The 21,581-nt window shown below is 44.9% G+C and overlaps 1 protein-coding gene across 4 annotated transcripts in view; it reads right to left on the bottom strand.

Moving 5' to 3' along the window:
• Nucleotides 1-402: 402 nt before the first annotated feature.
• Nucleotides 403-21,581, bottom strand: part of ASTN2 (astrotactin 2) — an 839,436-nt gene continuing 818,257 nt past the window's right edge. For all 4 annotated transcript variants that reach the window (XM_074330924.2, XM_019731189.3, XM_074330925.2 and 1 more), the window contains 3 exons: nt 15,777-15,877; nt 13,935-14,118; nt 403-1,231 (listed from right to left, as the gene is read on the bottom strand). In XM_074330924.2, the coding sequence (XP_074187025.2) occupies nt 994-1,231; nt 13,935-14,118; nt 15,777-15,877 (523 nt within the window). In that variant the 3' untranslated portion in view covers nt 403-993. The remainder of the gene's footprint in view (nt 1,232-13,934; nt 14,119-15,776; nt 15,878-21,581) is intronic.

Below are 21,581 nucleotides of genomic sequence, written 5' to 3'. Positions count from 1 at the left end.
CCTTCAATGAATTATGTTTTCTCTTATCTCTGGGCTTTTGCTCATGTTGTCCTGTCTGTCTGGAGAAAATCTCACCATCCTGAATTCACTCTGTCTGCCTTATTCCTCCCGATCTTTTGTGCTTAGGTGTCACTTTTTCAAGAAAGCATTTTATGACCCCTCCAGTTTGTCTAACGACCCAACAATGAGTTCAAAGAACCTCCATTCTTCCCCTATTACAGCCTGAAATCACCAGATGGCTTCTCTATAATTGCCATTGGCTGGTAAGTTCCCCAAGACCAGGGAGCTTCTCTGTCTTTAGTTCCATGCCCAATGCCTAGCATATAACAGGTAATGAATAAACATTTGTTGAGTGAATAACCAGAGGTCCACCATTGGTAAGAAACACTACCCAAGCAGAAAGAGAGACAATAGGAATTTTTAATGCATGGAAAGTCCTGCAGGGACTCTGGGCAGACCCACAGGTAGCAGGAAGACGCAGGGGTCCTGCAAATTCAATAACATCTGAAAAAAAAAAGAAAAAAAAGTCCTAAAGACCCAAGCTTCCTCACTGCAACAATCCTAGGGGCCTCCTTTCTCACGCTGAAGAAGTCCAATTGTCTCCCCACTGGTCTCCTCCAGGGGTCCATGGCAGGAAGGAAGCCGAGTGTGGCAGCAGGAAGGAAGAAGAGGAAAGGCCGCTTGGTCTCCACCTGAAAGCTCCTGCCTCGGAATTGACCACCATCCATAAGAAAAAGTTTAAAAAGGAGAGACTTTGATAGTCAAATAATATCTTAGAAAAAATAAAAGAGCAAAATGGATAATTCCAGTGGTTACAAAGTTCTCTGTTGGCTATCCACAAGAGAAAGAGTTTGCTTTGGCCTTGCTGGCAAGCCTCATTTTGCCAAGCCCATCCTCAGCTGTCCCCCAGCCCACCCAGGTCCCTGGATCCAGGAGAGTGCTGCGCCCCCTCCCACGTAGCGTCTCTGTGCTCACGGAGGGCGGTGCCCTCCCTCACCGGCCCTTGGACTCCCCATACGTGTTTCGGGCCATGGACACCATCTTCTCCTCGCACGTGATTTTGGTGTCCTTGAGGATGCTGTACCACACCATCCCCGCAGGCCGAACCTCCTCACTGCGGCAGAAAAGGTAGGGCACGGTGTCCACGCGGCTCTGGATGTAGGTGCTGCGCAGGAGGCTGGAGCAGTGGCTGCTCACCCTCTCCAGACGCCTCAGGATCAGGTGGGCCTTCCTGAAAGGTGGGAGGAGACAGTGATGAAGGAAGGAGCCCAGACCAAGGGTCCGGCCTTTGAGGGGCCGGTAAAGGTCAACCGACAAATGGGAACTTCTTGTCCCAATAATCTATTCATTCCTGATCTGAAGAAGACCCTTGCCTCTCCCTACTCAAAGCATCCATTTAAAGATCACCTGAGAACCTGTCCTCTTCGACCGTGCGATGTGTAAAAACTGAAAAAGAGGTATGCCCTTTGCCCCAGCATTTTCACTTCTAAGATATGAGAGTCCTAGGATTGATAACGTCATCAGCCTTGGGACTCCGACCAAGTAAAAATGATTACAGTAACGATAAACAACAATAACAAATAACAATTAAAATTTATTGATACGTAACATGTACTAGAAATTCGGAAAGTGCTTACATACATTTTAAAAATTTTATTTAATCTTTACAACAGCCCAAACACATCGTTCTTTCCACTCTCACATGATAAGTGCAAAGCCCAAGGCTCAGAGAAATGTTATTACTCAACCAAGGTAAAAACGTCAAGTTGACCATTAGAACTGGGCATTTGGATCTAGACCTCAACACCCACAAGTCACTCTATTTGCTTCCGTGCTTCTCTAGTTCTCTCGGACTCTTTGCTCACAGTCCGGCAATTTGGAAATCTCATGTTAAAGCATTAGCACCCAGGTGCCCAAATCAGAACTTCTCTTATCTCATTTTTCTCATCTCTAAAATAGTGATGATGGTCTTACCTTCCTAAGTCAGTTGTGAGTAACGATGAGAAATGCCCAAAGCCTGGCACAGAAGAAGCTCCCCGTAAATAACAGCTACTGTTATAATAAAGAATTGTTCCACTAATGTCTCAGGATCAAGGTCACACTGAGCACTAGGCTAGGCAAGAATCTCTGTGTACTGTGGCAATCATCATTAGTCACTTAGCTAGAGCCTTCTGTCCGGTGCCACAGAGAAGATCCCGGAGGCAATCCGATGGCTGGAGGGAAAATGAAAGCTAGCAAGGGACTTCGAGATCACGGAGTCTGGGGTTTCTCAATGGCAGGACGATTGCGTTTGGGCTGGATAATTCTCTGTTGTGGGTGTTATCACGTAGGAAGTCCAGCAGCATCCCTGGGCCTCTGTGCACCACATGCTAATAGTACCCCCACCCCCGTCACGACAATAAAATTGTCTCCAGACATTGCTAAATGTCCTCTGGGGAGCAAAGTCAGCCGAGCTGAGAACCAATGACCTCGTCTGATCTACTCCCATGAAAGATGTGGCAACAGGCTTAGAGAAGGAAAGGAATGTCCTTTTCCTGGGTCATACCACGTGTCAGCATCGCTTTCAATGTGTCTGTCTCCATGCGGAATCTACTTTTCTCTACATCTCAGCATCTTCACTCTGCCAAGGCGTCCTGAGAGGCTAAACGAGGGGCTCGCTCCTGCTGTCCTCTCCATGCCCCTCGGAGAGCCCAGGAGGTAGGGCGGTTTATGACAACAGACCCCACAAACGGGAGACTGTGTTACACACCTGTGTGGCGGCAGGAGAAGGGCCGGGCTTATGTGTGTATATGTTTTGTGGGCACAATTTATGAGGTGCCTTTCCAAAAGTCCTCTTTGTATAGTTCCCCACTTGGGGGGAATATTTCCTGAGGCACCAAGAATTTCCTAGCTTCTTAATTCAAGTTGAGTTGCCGCTCTACCCACAGTCCTTGCTCCCCTCCAGCGGGCGCCTGATGAGTTTATTTCTCACCCCTCCTCATTTGAGTTCTTGCTCTGCTCCTTAACAGCCACATGTCCTTGGGAAACTTACTTAACGTTTCAAACACTGCTTGAAAAATTGGGCTGCTGGAAAGTTAAAGGGGATAAAGTCATTGGTTGCTCATTGACTGAGCATGTGTTATGTGACTGAGCTCTCCACCCAGTGCATAAAGACAGACAAATTAAAAGTTACCACAGAGGTGGCAAGAGCAATGATAAAAGGAGGCATGGGACCTATGGGAAAACAGGAAGGTGCCCAGGTAGCATTGGGGACATCCAAGAAGACATGCTAGGGGGAGGGGAACTTGTGTTGAGTCTCATAAATGAGTAGCAGTCAGGTAATGGGCAAAGACATAATAGGAGACATACGTAATGACCCAGAGATAGGGGACTGTACAGAGGTTCTGAGAATTAATGGCTGGAATCTAGTGTGCAAGTGGGAACATAGTGGGAAGCCAGAGGTGGCTGGGGCCAGGCCACTGAAGATTAGAAACTGGGAGTATAAGGTAACGGTGTACCATACAGGCTCTAGAGCCTCACTGCTTGGTTCAAATCCTGGCCCAGCCACTTATGAGTTCTGTGATTCTGACAGAATTATTTAACCTGTTGTGCCTCAGTTTCCTTACTCATAAAATGGGAATAATAACTGTACTGTATCTACCCCAAAGTGTGGTTTTCAGAATCAAAAAGCACTAATGAATCTCAATAAAGCACTAACAAGCCGTCAATAAATGTTATCTCTGACTATCATTATTGTATGAGGGTACATAGGGGAATTGTCGAAGGCTTTCGAGTAGCAAAGTAACAGGTTCAGAGCTGGAGGGTTCAAAACCATTTCTTGGCTTCCTTGAGGAGACTCGAACTGGGAGAAGGCAAGACTGGCAGCAAGAAACCAGGCCGAGACCACATCCAGGTGTTAAGTGTTTCCGATCATCATTCTTAGGGGTGCTGGTTTGCATTTTCTCTCTGTGCTTTTCAAAAGCTACTTACTTTTTCCGTTTCCTCATTTATGAAAGGGGAAAGACATGTGGCCACCTCATAGAGTTACAGTGAGGATTACATACGTTACATACATGTAAAGCTCTTAGGACGGTGTTTGGCACACAGTAGGCATCTCATCATCACCACAACCACAAATACTATCATCATTTGTTAGATTTCAGCCTTGAGCATCTTTATAAGCCAATGGTGGGAGACAGACAGACAAAAATAACCTCTAATTTAGGGGCAGAGTGCTGGGTTGAAGCACATGCTGGGTTCTATGGGGATGTACAAAGAGGACATCTGATCATTAGTTTGGGTGCTCAGAGAAATCTTGAGGACGTAACATCTAAGCTAGGTCTTCAATGATTAAACCAATTTTGAAGTAGCTGGGGAAGCAGAGGGAATAGCTCCTCCAAAGTTAGACTAGAGACAGCATAAACCATCAACTGTTTGAAATGGTCAGTGTAAAGAATGGGTAAATGACCAGTCAGTTTGGCAGAGATTAGACCATCCAGAATTGTCTAAGCCACAGTGAAGTATTTTATTTGTGGGGCAATGGCGAGTCACTGTCTGATCCACACAATCACGAAAATAATCTACAAACACAAATTAGATTGGAAAGGGCAATTTCTCCAACAGGTCCAAACGCTTTGTCTTCACAGGCCCGGACACTTCCTCCAAGAGAATCCTGGAATGCAACTGGACCAAGCCTCCTTTGTATGGACAGGGAAACTGAGGTTTGGAAGCAAGAAAACAGTTTGCGTGAAGGAACTAGTTGCAAAGGCAAAGCTAGAACCAGAGCTCCTCATTGTATAGCATTGAGATGAAATATTTGGCTCTGAAGATTCAAATTTTAGCGTCATAACTCAGTGCCTATGTGGATCATGAGCGAGTTCTTCAAATCCACTCTTAGTTACCGCACCAGTAAAATGGGAACGATAACAGTGGTTGGGGGGAAGATCAGACAACCTGGGTAATTTGCTTAGTTCTCACTAAATTTTAGCCGAGATTCAGAATTGCATATGATAAGAGAAAGCACATAGGCAGCAGAGCACAATAGGGCAAGTCATTTCTCCTCTATGAGCCTCAGTTTCCTCATTTGTAAAATGGAACAGAGATGTAAGACTGTTATTAGGCTGCAATGAAATGGCTGCCATAGGGACCCAGCACAGGAATATGTACATAATAGGCACGACACCAATGTCAGTTTGCTTAACTGTCCCCGGCTTTTTGCACCATATACAAAGCCTCAACACCTTGGTTTGCATTGAGACAACAAAGATAGGAGAATTCAGAGGGTAAAGTCATGGAGAGAAGGACTGGGGGTGCTCAAAGATTGGAAAGAAGGTGGGGGGAGGTGAGAGACCAAAGGCGGAAGTGATGGGTAATAAATTGCAGGTAGTGGAGAACCATAAATTTAAGGCTGGGCATGCTCCAAGCTTTCCCTGGAGGGAGAGATCGTAGGTCAGTGTGACCACTTTTCACAAAAACTGGAAATGAAATCTTCCTCATTGCAGACAGGACTCAAGCCCGTTGGGATAGAAAGGAAGAGAGGAAGGAGGGACAGCACACATTAATTTATGGTTGTATTAGCAGGCGAGATTGAGACTGGGATGACTTGTGAAGGAGTCAGGGGCTGGGGTCGAATGTTACTTTGCAGGGAATTGTAGAACTTTTGACCAACTCTTCTATTCCCAGCACTATTACCCAATCAGCTGTTGACACAGTTATCGGACAGAGACCTAATTTCCAGGGGGACCTTGGGATGGAGAGAAAGAGAAGAGGCCATAAGGGAACATTCCTATTGGCCTCTCTCTCCCTCTTCCCTGCCTCCCTGAGTTGAGCTTAAATGTCTCTGTGCTAGCTGACCTCCAGCTCCATGAGAGTCAAGGGCATGACATGGTTGCAGAAAACTGGAATACAACCTCCAGGAGTGCAGAGGGCAGATTAAGGGAAGTCAGGACTTTTTTCATGCTGGCCTGGTCAGGCCACATCTGGAGAACCACAGTCACTTCTGGTAAGAGCGACCTAGGGAAACTGCAGCCAGATCATGATGCTGAAGGTCATCTCCAAAGCAAGTCTTCTGAGGAAGTGCTGAAAGCATGAATGGAATGTCCACTGAAGGGGGTATTTAGGCAAATGCTTATATTGTTCCAGTAACTGAACACAGGAGATGGGAAAAACTGAGCGTCCGGGATGATAATGACTAGAATTGACTGAGTACCTACTATGTGCCAGAAGCCTATGCCACATCATCTTACATATAATTCTCACCACCATTCTAAAGTGTGTACTTTATTTCCAGTCTTCAGATGGTAAAAATGAGCCTGAGGCTGGTCATATGATTTGACTCGGGTTCACAGAGTGAGAGAACAGGATCTCAGATCTCTGCTACAAGGCACCCAAGTGCAACTGACCAAGCCAAATTGACAGAAGGTAAAGTTTGACTCAATATAATAAAAAAAAACTCAACACGAGAGTCCTGGATATGTAGAATGAGTCCTTCCATATCTCCAGTGGGCTCTGCCTCACTGGAGATGACCAAATCCAGAGGTTTGTCTTAGTCTATTCGGGGGGCTGCTCTAACAAAATACCACACAGATGGGGTGGCTTATAAACAAGAAAAATTCTTTTCTTACAATTCTGGAGGCTGGGAAATCCAAGACCATGGGACTGGCAGATACAGTGTGGTGGTTGGTGAGGGCCCGCTGCCTGGTTCATAGATAGCACTTTCTCACTGTGTCCTTACGTAGTGAAAGCGGCAAAGGAGCTCATTTTTAAGAGCACTAATCCCAGTCATGAGGGTTCCACCATCATGACCTAGTCACCTCCCAATGGCCCCACCTCCTAATACCATCACATTGGGGATTAGGCTTTAACATATGAATTTGGGGGGGACACAAACATTTAGACCATAGCAGAGTCTAATGGTAGTGGGGGTTGGAGCAGAGTTTTGTTGTTTTTGTTTATATGTTTTTAATCTAAAAGGAATCCGGGGTTTGATTCACAGAAAAATACCATCTGCAGAGCATCTGAGTAGCACTTCAAATCAGGACCTGCTGTGACACAACTGCCAAAGCACTGAGCTCCTGAGACGAGAGACCCACATTCATTGAGGTCTATTCATGTTTCGAAGTCATGCTAAAATTGCATCTTCAGGAGGTCTTTCGGATCTTCGCAGCTCTCATAAGTCATGTTTTTCACTTTGCTGCTGAAGCATTTTGTCTATTTCTCTGTTGAGACTCATAGTGCATTCTCCCTTAGTTGTACACATATATTGGGAGGCAACGTGTTAAAATGGACCGGACACTGGTTTGTTATCAGAAGACAATGTTTTGCATCTGGGCTCTGACACTTATTAGCTGTGTAACCTTGAACAATTTACTTGGCTCCACTGACTCTCTGTTGCTTAAACGACAAAGTCAGTTGTTCACATGAAATGATATAAATGACTGGGCCCATAATAGGTGCTCAATTAATATTTCCCACCTGATTCTTAGTGTACAGTTCCCTGGGTGTCCTGATTGTACAAGAAGGGTGAATTGACTTGAACTGAGGAAATTCTTCATCCTTAGCTTTCAAAATATAGCAATTCTCTAGCAGGGGTTGATAAAGGGAATTAAATGTCATAAGAGTATTATGTGGACCTTAGAAAATAACCAGGCAAGTGGGCAAAATGTTTATACAGATTTGCTTATAATGGCAAAGAAGTTGGAAGAAACCTAGTTGGTCTTTAACAGAGGACTGAATTCATATGCTAGCATAGTAAAGGGCCCTTCAAAAAGACACCATGCTTCCATGCACATCCATGGGAAAAGTCTTGCACTGTTTAGTGTCAACAGTCAGATAATAGAACCTAGTGTATACACCTGTTACACAAGCAGAGTTGGTGGAGATGGAGCTGTGGTTTAGATGTGAACTTATCCTTAAGCCTGTTCCCGTTTCCCTATTCATATCCATGTTTCTACACACGTATCTATATCTGGAAAGATATGTGCACACTGTTAACGATTTTATCTCTGGGACGGGGATAGAGGGTTCAGTGGTGCAAATTTCTCACTTTCCATTGTATGTAACATTCATCATTTGAATGTTAGAGAATGAGCAAGAATTATCTTTAGAACAAAATGCAACAAAGGTCTTTCCACTTTGAAAACATGTTTCCATACACATATATTTTAAAGCTGGGCAGATGGGTCTGTGCAATGAAACCCAGTAGTTCACTGGCATTGATCCCCATCAAATGTAACCTCAGACCACCCCCACTCAACAGAAAACCGGAAGGCCAGGTACCGCCCCTGTATATATATCCTCACCACTAGGTTTGAAATGTGAAAATATTTACATTGGGCTTTGTCTCCTCCTAATTCTCTTATAATTGTCACCCCAATAAACTTTAATGAAAATAAAAAGAAAGAAACCATGAGACTTTCCCAAGAATCCGTTCCTAAACTGATGGTAAGGATGATTTGCATCTCAACTAACTCAAAATGATTTCAGTTTGGAACTAATAGAGATTTCAGGATAATAACCAATTTTGCGATACTATCCGTGGGGAAACTGATCTATGCGACATTTGTTCAAGGTCACAGTGTGTGTTGTTTGTATTTATCCATTCTAAGACATCTTCAGTTATAAGAGAGGACACTGATTTAATAACCGCTTATCAAGAGAAAAGAATACAACACTTAATGCGCATATCCCGTGTGCATAATACATCCTGATTTCAGAAATATCAAAATATGCTAAAAAAAAATTTGAAAAGTGCATCTGACATTATAAGAATATGGCCCTGGAAGCCTGAGTTTGCTCTTCTCCCCAATGCCCTAGAAATTCCAAGAGATTTTATTCCAAGATATCTAAGGAAGGAGCTCATGTAATCTTGGACCGAAAGAATGTACAGTGACAACCCAGGCTTGACTATTTTCACTAAGGACACAGTAACTATATTCATAGAATGTGCCAGCTCCTCAGATGGGCAAAGCTTCCTGTCTGATTATGTTAAGAAAGATGCCAGGCTGAACCGAGCCTGTGATGATTTCTGTGATCTAGTAGCAATGTCTGCCATGGGAGCAAGAGGGGTATATATATATATATACCATTCCTAGTCTAGACAGATCAATTCCACTGAAACAAAACCTCTTCAAGTGCTTACTCTCTTCTCCCTACTCTACCATTGTAGCGAAATATAACTGAGCGGACTGAGAAGCCCAAGAATGGTCACGGATGTTCTGACGAGAGAAAATTCTGGTTCCTGGCTACCTATGAGCTCAGTTTTTCAAGTATCCTAATAGGAACCACATGGCTGGGACAGCTGGGTGCCAGCAAGTCTTCTCTGAGCAGCTGTTTGAAGTAACCTGTCGTTGCCACGGGAACCAGGCTCTGGAGGACATTGGCCTGATAGATTTATTAGGCAGAGGTAAGAGATGCTCTTTTGTCACTAAATTTTATGGCGGTACGTGACCATAGATCCTGGGATTTGGTGATGACAGACAAGAGAATCCCATTCGAGCTCATCCCATGGTATGAACCCTCAGGATGCTCCTGGGAAATGCTCTTACCAGCCTAGCCACCCTAGGTCCCTGAGAAACAGGACGTGCTGGGTTGGAGGTGAAAGGACGTCCATGGTGTGCCTGTTCTCTGGTCTCCATGACGTTCAGGGCTTGCTGGTTTCTTGGTTTCCTGCAGGAAGTGACCTGGAAATCCAGTCTTTTTATGTAATAAACGAGGCCCAGAATGGGATGAAATTTGTGCCAGGTCACACAGTATGCGGGTCCAAAGCCAGGACATGAACCGGAGACTCCTGGCTCCAGGCCAATCTGACTCTGTCTCCTTTACACTTTGAGGTTCTGCACACTATCTAACCTTTGAGAGGCATGACGCATTTGCCCAAATTGCTTCTTTGTTTAAAACCTTTACACAGCTGCAGAGAAAAAGAACAAACTCCAGAACGGGAGCCATCATGATGTGGCCTCTGCTGAACTCTCCAGCCTTGTTTCTTTTTTAACGTTTCCCTCTCACCTTGAACTCTCTGCCCCAGTGAGATTTGTACATCTTGACTGAAGTATATTCTCTTGCCAGGCCCTTTCTTGTCTTTGCACTGGTTGCTCCTTCTGAGGAGAATACTCTCCATCTTCAACCTGGAGGACGCCAAGTCATCCTTTAATTCTAAGCATGCACTTCACTTTCTTCTCCAGAAATTCTTCTTTGAGTTCCGGGTCTGGATGAGTTGCACCAGCTCTCGGCATCCAGAACTTTCTCATTCAAAGTGTGCTTTTGGACCAGAACCTTTGGCATCGCCTAAGAGCTTGCTGGAAATGCAGAATCTCAGAATCATCCCAGACCACTAAGTGGATCTGACTTTTAATAAGCCCCCAGGTGATTCTCAGGCACATTAAAGTTTGGGAAGCACTACTCTAAAACATACTCCCCACCCTCTTTCTATCGCACGCTTCTTGTGCCATGTTACACTGTAACTACCTGCTGACCAGTTTTTTTCAAACTAGATGCTGAGTCTTGTAAAGGCAGGGGCTGTCTTCTTCACTCAGGTATTTGCAGCATACAGCACAGCATCCAGCACATAGTAAGCGCATTAAATGCATCAATGAATCAATAAATTAATGAAGTCTCATCATGTCTCTCACTATTTGCAAGGAAAATGGAGTTTTTAGAATGCTGGTTTTTTTTTAATTTGTTTTTGTTGTTGTTGTTTTTAGCTACAAAGACCTCAGAGTTCATGGAACTCAGTTGTTTCCCACTGTGATCTACAGATCCTTGATAGCTCAGCGAGACCTATGGGACCCCTGGTATTGGAGGGGAGTTGAAGAGGAGACCCGGCAGGTGAGGCTCCAAACCACCCACTGTAGCTTCTCCCAGAGCAACTCTGTAGTCATCTGGTCCACACATCCACTCACCCCATTATCCAATTATTCAACAAGTAATGATTTAGTGCCTACTTATAAGAGTGAATAGGACATAAAGGATCATTAGCTGTAACATAAACTGACATTGTAGTGGGGAAGAGAGATGACACATAAGTAAAGACACGTGCAATATAGGCTACTAAAACTGGTAGGTGCAGTGCAGAAAATTAAAACATGAGGAGGTGATAGAGGGAAAGAGCGAAACATTAAGGCTATTCTATGGAGATGACATGCCAGTTAAGACCTGGGTTCTACGTAAGATTTGTTTGGGAAACAAATTGTTCACAGCTGAAATATATATGCAACTACCACTGTAGTAGCTCATCTGATCATTTTATAGGAGACTGAGGGCCAGAGAGAAACAGTGTCCAAGATTCTTCAGTGAGTGTATCAGCAGTGCCAGGAAGAATTGGGACGCATCTGCCTTGATTCCTGCTGACATGCCAGTGTGGGATGTTGGAGGAATGTCAGATGCCCTCCAGAGACTGGAAAGACCAAAGGAGGAGGAAGCTGTGGTGGGGATTGGCAGACAGTGGCTGGTGACTAGTTGGCCAGAGGTTAGCGGGTTATCACAGTCCATTACTGGGTGGGCCGTCCTGTGGGCGGCCAGGCGGCCTTTCCCGAAGATTTATGTCCTGGAGGGTCATAAAGGATCCCAAAAGATTATAAGGACAAAGTCAGAAAGGGAGCTCTGGTTTAGCTTCCACACAAACTGCCCGAGCCCTGGGGGAAAGCTCCGTATAGTGGAATGCCTTTCCCTGTCCATGGGCAACATGGCAGCTTTCATCTGGGGCTCTGTGCTTCTGCCTGTCTGTCTGCCCTCCTTAAGCTTTTATCTAAAGAAGCTTCCTTTCATGTGAAAGGAAGAAAGTTACAGTCCAGGACCCAATAAAACAGATAACCAACCCAGGAGGCCATCCCTTTCTTTATTCCTTGACCAAGCCCTCATTTCTTTCCTTGAGGGCCTCAAATTCTTGGAGGGTTATTGCAAGTGTTGTAAGGGCTTAGGGCGAGAGCTCAGGGCACAACCAGGCTCCACAAAAAACAAACAAAAAACGGTGCCACTCTGGGCAGCTTGTTGAACCCCACTGGGCCTCCAATGCCTTATCATTTATAAAATGGGGAGGATACCCTACTTTGTCCAACTTACAGGGCAATTTTAAAGCTGTTTAAAGTACAACGTGTTGCTCATTAGGTATTTCAGGAACTCATGCAATTCTCTCCCATGACACGGACACTATCCTGGCCTAGAACCACAATGGAGAGACCACATAGTCCCTCCTGATTCTCACAACAGCCTCCAGGGCCTCTCTGCTGCCCTCCTGGGTGCAGACGGAGGGGGGATCTTTCTCTCTTCAAGATCTGATAATATCCCCCCTCTCCCCCCTGGTGAAAAACACTTGAAAAACTTCCCATTACCCTGGGGAGATAATCCAAACTCTTTAACCCTACTTAGCTGGCATTCAGGGCTGGCCCCTGCTGACCTGCCCTTCTTATCTTTTACCATCCCTGCTGTCACACTCTTTGCTCCAACTACATGGGGATTCTTTCAGTGCCTCTACACAGTGTTTACCGAAGTGGAGGAGTTCCCTTGGGCAGAGGAAAAGAGTTTAGGGGGCAGCAATATGATCATAGACCCAATATTAAACAACAATGACTCACGCTGAGAAAAGCAGCTAGATTCCCTTTTGCATTCTCTTGCCTTCCACCAGATTACTTTAAAAAAAAAAAGAAAAGTTTTGGTTTGGGGCTGTGTCTTTATACTCTAACACTTGCTCGTCTCCCTTTTTAAAGGGAGAGCTTTGGGTTCTGCAGCCATTGAACAACATTTTAATTTTAAGTTCATTTAATTTCATTTTTTGCATTGTGTTGATTGTTTAGGTGTAATTTTCTATCGAAGTTAGATGGTGAGACATTTCTCTTTATAATACAGTGCATTCTTTTCAAACATATTTTCAATAAGAAGTGAATCTAAGAAAGAACTATCAGATGAAAAAAGTATATATAGTATGGTGATATGGCGGAAATCTTAAATGTTGCAGGCAAACAACCAAAATTTGAGAGAGCTTAAAACTCTGGTTTAATGAAACATTATCTCCTCTGGCATTTCCCCAGGCGAGTCCCTCTGCTCAAAACTCTCCCATCTTCCTCTCCCTCCACTTGCATGACACCTACTCATCCTTTCGGTCTCAATCTCAGCTCTCTGGGAAGCCTTCACTGGGTTACCTACACCAGGGGTCCCCACTTTGCCACCACAAAGAGCCCTATTCTTCTGTTATCATGACACTTACTACTCCTATTCTTTGCAATTGCTTGTTTAATTACCTGCAACATTAAACTATGTCTACGTAGGGCTCACTTCTGCCTCTTTACTACTGCATGGTCTCAACCAGCATGCAGAAGGTGTTACTAAGTATGTGCTGAATAAGTAAGCGAATGAATGACTGCTGCTAGGTGCAAGGCATGAAATCATATACTATTTTATTAAGCTTCAGATGATATCATCTCTGTCTTAGTTATGGCTGAGTCCTCCGTGGCACCTACAACAATAGTTTGCATAGTTAACTGCTGGTGACAAACAGCATGCCTTAATACATGTTGAATTTATGAATGCATTTAGTCACAGTCACTATTGAACTTCATTCCAGAAAAACTCCGATTTCTTATGGAAGAGTGGGAAGAGCCCTGGGTGAGGGGCCATGACCCTCCCACTGTGCCCCTCCGTGATTTGGTTAGTACACCTCCCCTTAAGAAGCCTACGGTTTCCATCTCTAAAACTGGAAGCGGAAGTTGAGCCAGAGCGTGATTGATCGAAAGAGCACTGATGTGTCTCTGTGATCTGACATTTCAGGACTCCAAGAAGCTAAAATGCCAAGATTCTTTCTTTCTCCTTGCCCATTTCTCATCTTTAGCCCTGACATGACTAAGGTGACTGCCACCGTTATCGATTTGAAAAAGCCCATTCTCAGCCGATGGGGAACAGGGCTCAGTAAAGTCAAATGGAAGTGGGAGTAATTTACCCCTCCACTCACTCTCACATGCTCATACCTGGGCCCCAGCTCATCTTCACTCCTCCAGACAAAGTCGCCGAACTTCTCGTAGTGAGAGTTGTAATGGTGCTGAACGCGGAACAGCATCGAGGCGGAGACCTCCATCAGCGTGTTGTAGGCGGTCTGCTGTTCCTTTCCACTCGTGTACCCGTTGTACAGATTGTAGATCTTGTCAGCTATCTCTGAGGGGGAAGAAGTGCAGACACAGATCACTGGGCAGTAAGAAAAGGTGAAGATGGAAACATGTCTTGGAACAACATTCGCACAGGAGTTCACTTGCGTGGTCTTTGGGGGCAGAAAAACGTAATTCCATTCTGCATATCTCATTGACTAGCTGTGTTTAGTTTTCCTATCTATTAACTGTCTCTTCTGTCTATTTCCTGCCTATTCTGAGATGCCTTGAGAGGACGAAATTAAAAAGTGTATGTAAAGTACTTGTCACGGGGCCTGGCACAAAGTTACTCTCATAATTGTAAGCTTAATTATTCACATAAGTTTTGTGTCCACGGTTTAATATAAATTTTCAAACAAGTGCAGAGGCTTAAGTAAGTTGTGTTGGAATCATCTCAACAGTCTCCTTCTATCTCCCCTCTGTCATATTTCCAACATATTTTTGTGATCATGTCTGAGAGGTCTTCCTTCAAAAATCTTTTCAAAGAAAATCCAGACACTTTGTGCCCTTCATACGCCTTCAGCCACTCCTACAGTCAGGGTAACTGAAATTCATCATGGCTGCTCTCCTGAGTAAAAAGCACATTTATTTTTTTCATCTTTGATGACTCTGGTCAAAACTTACATATGTCCTCAAGTCACTGCCTAACAACAGTTGCCTCTAGGAGCATCTGGGAGACTTGGGGTCAGGATGAGAGGAGCATTTAATTTGTACGACTTTCTACTCTGACTTTTATTGTTTTTAAACTTTTTTTAAAACCATGTGCATGTGTCATTTTAAAATAATAATAATAATAATAAGTTATCAGAAAAATGCCTCAAATCCCCTTGCCTTTGAAACTCAATAGCTCACCATCTCCTCTTGTCTACTAGCATAAAACACACTTATTATCCAGCTTATGACTGAGCCTTTTGTAGAAAAGTCCGTCTGTCCCTCTGGAATGTGAACTCCTAAAAGGCAGAGACTGTATCTCTTCTGTGTTGCTTTACCATGCCGTTGCCAGTCCTGATGTAAAGACTGCATCTACACATCGCCCATGAACAAAGTGCAAGGTGGATCTGATGGAATGGTTCTGTGTTTTTCAGGTGTTCTGTCTGATTTGACAACTTCATGGACCAAGGGCAGCAAAACAGGTTTAATTTTGCTCATTAAACTCTTGACTGAGAGTCCCTGACTGTAGCTCTATGCTGAGAATCCAGAGGCCATCCCTGAGCTGTAGATGAAAGTGTGCTGTGATCAGCTAATGATGTCTGCACGGGCGTGGCAAGGTGCAGTGGTCTTCTGGGTGCCACCAATTTGCCAGCTCCAGTGTACACTGAAGTGAAAGAAAGTGGGATTGTTCTCTAAGAAGTCTAGGCCAAGGGCCAGGATACAGTTGTGGGCTCTGGCCCTCCATCATTCCTTGCCTCTAAGGCAAAACTTGGAGAAACTCTAAAAAAGAGGAGCAAGACTTTCCACTGGCAAAGGCATCGCTGGCCATTCTCGATGTCCTTCATGCCTTTGATTACTTGAGCTCTGCGTTTCTGCTGCCCCCTCAGTCCCTTCACTATCTTCGTTAATGCCACTATGTGTGGGGCGTGGGAAAAGGGTGGTGGTTCGTGACTGTTGGGTGCAGCACTTAGACACAACATGGGAGTTACCTGGGAAGTGAAGAAATGCGTCACCTACCTTCTGCCTTATTGTCATCTACCAGCGGACAAGCTGTCCTCAGGGTCACCGTGCTGACCTCCGAGTGCCTCCCTCGTGTATCCACAGCATACAGAGTGAACCTGTAGCACGGCAAGAAAACAGAGCCCTGGGCTGTGAGTTCAGAGAAGGCCCTGGCCAGTCAACACAAGGAAGAACGAAAACTCATCGCGAAGTAGTGGTGGAGAACACTCAGGCTGCAGGGAAATGACTTGGAAAACAGAATGATAATTACAAAGCATTTACTGAGCACCAACTGTCTCCTGGGCATTTTCCACTTAATCTCTTAATTTATAGGTAAGCAAGCCTAGACAGCTGGGATGTTATCACCTACCTTTCACTAATGAGAAAACTGAGACTTAGGCTGTGTTTCCATGGCCTCATAGATAGTTACTGAGGAACAGAGCAGCCTCGCTGCAGGGCTTGAGAAGTGAACCCCAGTGCTGTCCTGCAGAGCTGGGTATACTCACATATTATGCCATTCACTTATTTAACAAATACTTAATGAGGCTTCACTATGTTCCAGGAATTATTTTAGGTGCTAAGGTTATAAAGATGAGCAAGAGAGTCGAGGTCTCTGCTCACATAAAGCTAATGACACAGTAAACAAAATATGAGATAATGGTAAATGTGAAAAATGATACAATAGGATAATGTTAAAAAGACTAATGTGGAGGGGGGTGGGGGTGCTTTCGACAGGTTTGTTCATGGAGAGAAAGTTTGAGCTGAGAACTGAATAATGAGAAGGAACTGGCTTATGGGAGGAACACCTGGGGGCATAGCCTTCCAGACAGGGACAGCAGTAAGTGCAAAGGTCCTGAGGAGAGAGAGGGATCTGGGACTCTTGGAGGAACAAACAGCTGGTGTGGCTGTAGCAAAATGAGATGTGGTGGAAGGTGAGTGGGGACGTTGGGTGCCATGACAGGGAATCTTGGAGTTATTTTAGGTACAAGGTATGCCCTACCTTTCTGTGGTATCACCTAAAGCTCCGTGCTATGCTGTAGGGGAGAGACAGCCAGTGTGGCATTGGAAGGGGAGACTTGAGAATCCACAAACCTGGTGGATTCAGCTCTGATCGAGGGCACAGAATTCTGTCCAGAGCACACACTATCCTCTGGCCTACCTGGAGAAGGGTCTCTGACCCTTCATACCCCCAGGTCTCCAAGCTCTGTGTTGGAACAAAGCCTAAGGAGTAAGTAAGGAAGACTTCCAAGAGGAGGTGGGACTTGAAGTTCAGGCGCAGTCTGAAGAGAAGAGTTGAGCATCTGAATGTCTCGTCTTTGTCAGGCCTTCTTCTTTCACCAGTCTTCAAGGATCACGGCCATAGTGTGGAGTGGGGGAGAGGGGTGCCTGGGTCAAGTAGAAGAAACAGCAGTCCCAGGGGCCCTATTTCCTGTCCTGTTTCCCCAACACCTCAGCTCACTTCATGTTATAAAATGGACATGACAGTATAATTTCTAAGTTTCAGAATGATGGGTCCTGATCGCCTGCACATATTAGGCCCTTAATAAATATGAGTTAGTTGTACAAATCAATTAATATATACTAAGACCTTAATATGTGTCAAGCACTGAGCTGAGCAATTTTACCTGCATTATCACTATTAATTCCCCCAAAGAATCCTAGATAGCTACTATTACTGTCTTTATTTTATATGAGGCTCAGAGAGGGGAGGCAGCTTGCCCAGAACCACACAGCAACGCCTGGGACTGGCAATTTAAGTCGAGGTTTGTCTGACTCCAAAGCCCATTAATTTAAAATCTGTCAGCTACTGTCTCCTGGCCAAAGGTCTGTGGACATCAGCTCTGTACAAATATAATCCCATTAGGTACACTTGCCTACTTCCAACTATTTTGAGATAGTGCCATTCCATATGTTTTTCTAATCTTAGGAAAACCTGCTCAAACAACCAACCTTATTATCTCCATCTTCCAGAAGAGAAAACTGAAGATCAGAAAATCAGGCAATTTGTCCAAAGGCACAGAGTTAGATAATGAAAAGAGTCGAAACTTGTACCACGGTTTGTCTCACTCTGAAGCCCACACCTTTTGCTCGCAGCTGCCATTTGTTGCTCCATTTCTACCGCTCACTGGCTTAGAGGGTCTGAACATGAGTGTCTACACAGGCCCTCCCATCTTGGATACCTCATCCCCTGATGCTTCAAAGGTTGTTTTTACACAAGGCACCAGGAAACTTCTTGGTACAAGGGTAACAGTAAGCAGAAGCCAGGATCTTTCTGGAGAAAAGACCCTTTGTCTTTGTGTGTGTGTGTGTGTGTGTGTGTGTGTGTGTGTGTGTGTGTGTGTGTGTAAAACTCTCCTTAAAAATAAACAATTTCTCTTTTAAAGAATTGGTAAAGGTACTTACCTCATGCCAAGAATGTTTCTAACTTATTCCTTGACACTGATTCTGAGTTTCACTGTAATTAAGACAACACAGTAGTACCATCCTGTCTTTTCCTCCTCGGTTGAAATAACAAGCAATAGGAAGTTGATATTCTTGGCGCACAAAAGAATTCATCAATCGGTCATGCCGGGTCTGTGTTTGTGATGCCACGAGCCCGGCTGGCAACAAGCCCCATAACCACATATGCTCCACATTCTTTGTTGCTATGGGACAAATGCCACGAGGCCCATGACAGAGCCATGGAGACACCTTCTATCAGTGCAGGAATGTCAGCAGTGAGCTGTTGCTCTGTCCTGCTGCAAAGGGGACTTTGGGGAGGGGTCAGACCAGGAACAGGTCACCCAGAGCTCTGCTGGCATGTTGTGAGGAAGCAGAAGGAGCCTTGTGCCCAGTGGGCATTCATTGAAACGTTGGTTCTGGTGCTCACTAGCTGTGTGACCTTGGGCTAGTTGATTATCCTCTCTGATCCTCAGTGTCCCCATATGTGAAACAGGAAAAACAAGTCCCTCCTTGCAGGATTGTCAGTTCAAGTTCAGGGGCCAAACACCCAGCACACTTCCTGAGTGTAATGATAGCCATGGTAACCATCTAATGAGTGTTCACAGGTGTTGGGTCATTTACCTGCATTATTCATTCCAGTTAACCTTCACACTAGATGAGTTGGGTACTATGATTGTTTGCATCTTACCAATAAGCACATTGGTTCCAAAGACGTCAAGTAATTGACTTATTATTACATATCAAGTAAGTGGCTGCAGGGGACCAGAACTTAAGACTGCCTGAATGCAAAAATTATGTTTGTAACCACATTGTACAATACAACAGTCTCCCTTATCTGTGGGCCCCATTCTGTGACCCTCAGTGGATGCTTGAAACCATAGATCGTACCGAACACTATACATACAAAGGTTTTTTTCTCCTATACATACACACCTATAATACGATCTTCTAGGCAAATTCATGGATAGATTTGTTCCTACCACAGATCTTAGCAACCTCAATGTACAATTTTTTTTCTTTCCGTATTAAGTCAAGAACTTGTACCTTATGGCTTCTATTTGGTGTCTCCAAATTGCCAGTATCACCGCTCTGGGCTTTGGGGCTACTATGAAGTGAAATAAGCATGACTAGAACACAAGCGCTGCGAAGCCACAGCAGTTGATCTGCTCATCAAGACAGCTACTACGTGACGAACGGGCGGGAAGCGCCTACAGCCTCAGGTCAGTGGGGACACATGTGAAACATACGTGCTGTACAACAGGAGTTACGATTGGGAAGTCTTGCTCAGGGATTGAAAGCAAGATCACAAAGAAACCCCAGGATGTGAGAATAAGCAAGTGGCAAAGTGGGGAGGTAAGGACAGCACTGGGTGACACTGTGTAAGCACTTTCTACCCCACACAACCACGCATCTAGAATGTGGCAGAGGCAGGACCCAAACCCAGCCTGCAGCTCCTAAAGCGTGCATACTTCAGCGTGGGTACAGCTATATCCCCGGCATTTAACATGGTACTCGGTATAGCGTGGGCACTCATTAACTATTTAGGTGAATGAGTGAACTCGAGCGTATCACGTCTTATTTTTCAATTTCAGTTTCTGAGCCAACAAAATGGGGATAATTGTAGAGCCAGGGCATGGCTGTGTCAAGGGTTTCATGGACTGACGCATGAGAAGTGGCTTGTAAGTCGCAGATTTGATAAAGGCCATATAAAGAGCACTTATTTGTGCAAGAGTACACATGTTGAAAGTGCTTTCTTGGAGTGGAAGAGAAGGAGATATATTTTAACTGAGAGAAACATGAAAGGCTCCTGTGAATGAAGTATGTGAATGAGCCTGAACACATGAGGAAGTGGCTTTTTCTTTTTTTAAACACTGCTTTCCCATTGGCTACGTAGGTTTCCATGATGCTCCTGTAGGACATTTCCTCCACTGAGAGGCTCCAGGGTTACTTCTCTGCTTAGCCAAGCAGCATGAAGAACGGCATGCTGGGAAGAAGTAGATTTAGGTTTTCAAGTTATAAAAACCTGGGCAGAATCCTTGCTTTCCCCAGTTGCTGGCTGAGCATTCCTTGGGAACTCACTTCACTTTCTCTGAGCCTTAGCCTCTGCACTTGTAAAATAGGGTGAAATTATCCATATCTCACAAGTTGGGGATCAGGGCTCAATGATATAATGATTGGAACAGGTCTGCTTTAATCAATCTTTGCTCTGTAAAAGGTAGCTTCCATTTGTGTTATTAGAGTATCCAGACCTGTCAGTGGAAGCCTCAGGATGGAGGAGGCCCCAGGCCACCCTGCCAGTGGGGGCGGAGAGGTAGAGAAAGAGGAAGATGTCAACCTCACAGGCCTGGGTCAAAAGTCACAAGGCCATACGCTTTCTGCCTGTCTCAGTTGTAATTGTAGAACTGTTCCAGAGACACATCTGAAAGCTGTTAGGGGACCGGGCAGGGCCTGGAGGGGAGGAAAGTGGCAGCCCTGATGTGGAGAAAGAAGAGAGGAAGAGAGAGGGCGAGACTGAGAAGCAGACCCCTATAGACACCCATGGAGCAGAGTGGAAAAAAGAGAGGGAGAGATTGAGAGAGGGTACAGTCAGAGCTCTGTGTTTCTCAGGGGATCAAGCAGGGTACCAGCTATCTTCTGCTCAGTTCTTTCATCCTTTCTTTGCCCATTGAGGCAGGCTGAGATCCACTGATAATTTGAACCAGAACTCCCGAGCCACCACCAAACTCCACATCCTCATGTCACAGGTGGGAACCCGAGGCCCAGAGAGGAAAGAGACTTTGCACAAGGACCCACTGCCAGTAAGTTCGGAGTAAAGACACTGATTTTCTGATTCCTCCTCCAGTGCCTTTTCTAGACACTACCTTGTTCCTTATACAGCTGGCGGACTTAGGTCCAACTGCATCTATGGGGTACTTTTATTGTTAGAAAGGTATCTCCAAGGATGAAGTGGGATGGGCTCTTTAGGAACCTGGAACTCCAGGCTCAAACTCTTGCTATTTCTTCTTCTGACCTTGTTTCAGGGGAGAGAACACTGGCTAAGGTGGCTGAAAACCTGAGTCAATGTCCCAGTTTATCTCTAGACAGTGGGCTGTGAGATCTTGGATGCCTAAAGCAATATGGTCTTAGAGTATTGGGATTTCAGTGTGTGGGGAAGTGCCTTGGGATTGACTACTGAAATACAAAGTGTTTTTAAATGTTTCCTTGAGGGTCATTATTCAGACAGGACTCTATCATTGAGCCTCGAATGAACTCTGGCCACAGATGCAGCATCGTTTACCAATCTGCTTCCTACTCTGTTTCATAGTAGGACCATATCCATCTGTTAACGATTCCAGGACATGGATTCCACATTTTGGCCTTTGTGTGAGCTGTACCCTCTGT

The sequence above is a fragment of the Rhinolophus sinicus genome, chromosome 16 (assembly GCF_057876585.1).
Source record: "Rhinolophus sinicus isolate RSI-liver-muscle chromosome 16, RSI-T2T, whole genome shotgun sequence".
NCBI classification, from domain to species: domain Eukaryota; kingdom Metazoa; phylum Chordata; class Mammalia; order Chiroptera; family Rhinolophidae; genus Rhinolophus; species Rhinolophus sinicus.
The sequence above is the reverse complement of the archived record's forward strand: the minus strand, read 5'-3'. Positions and strand labels throughout refer to the sequence as shown.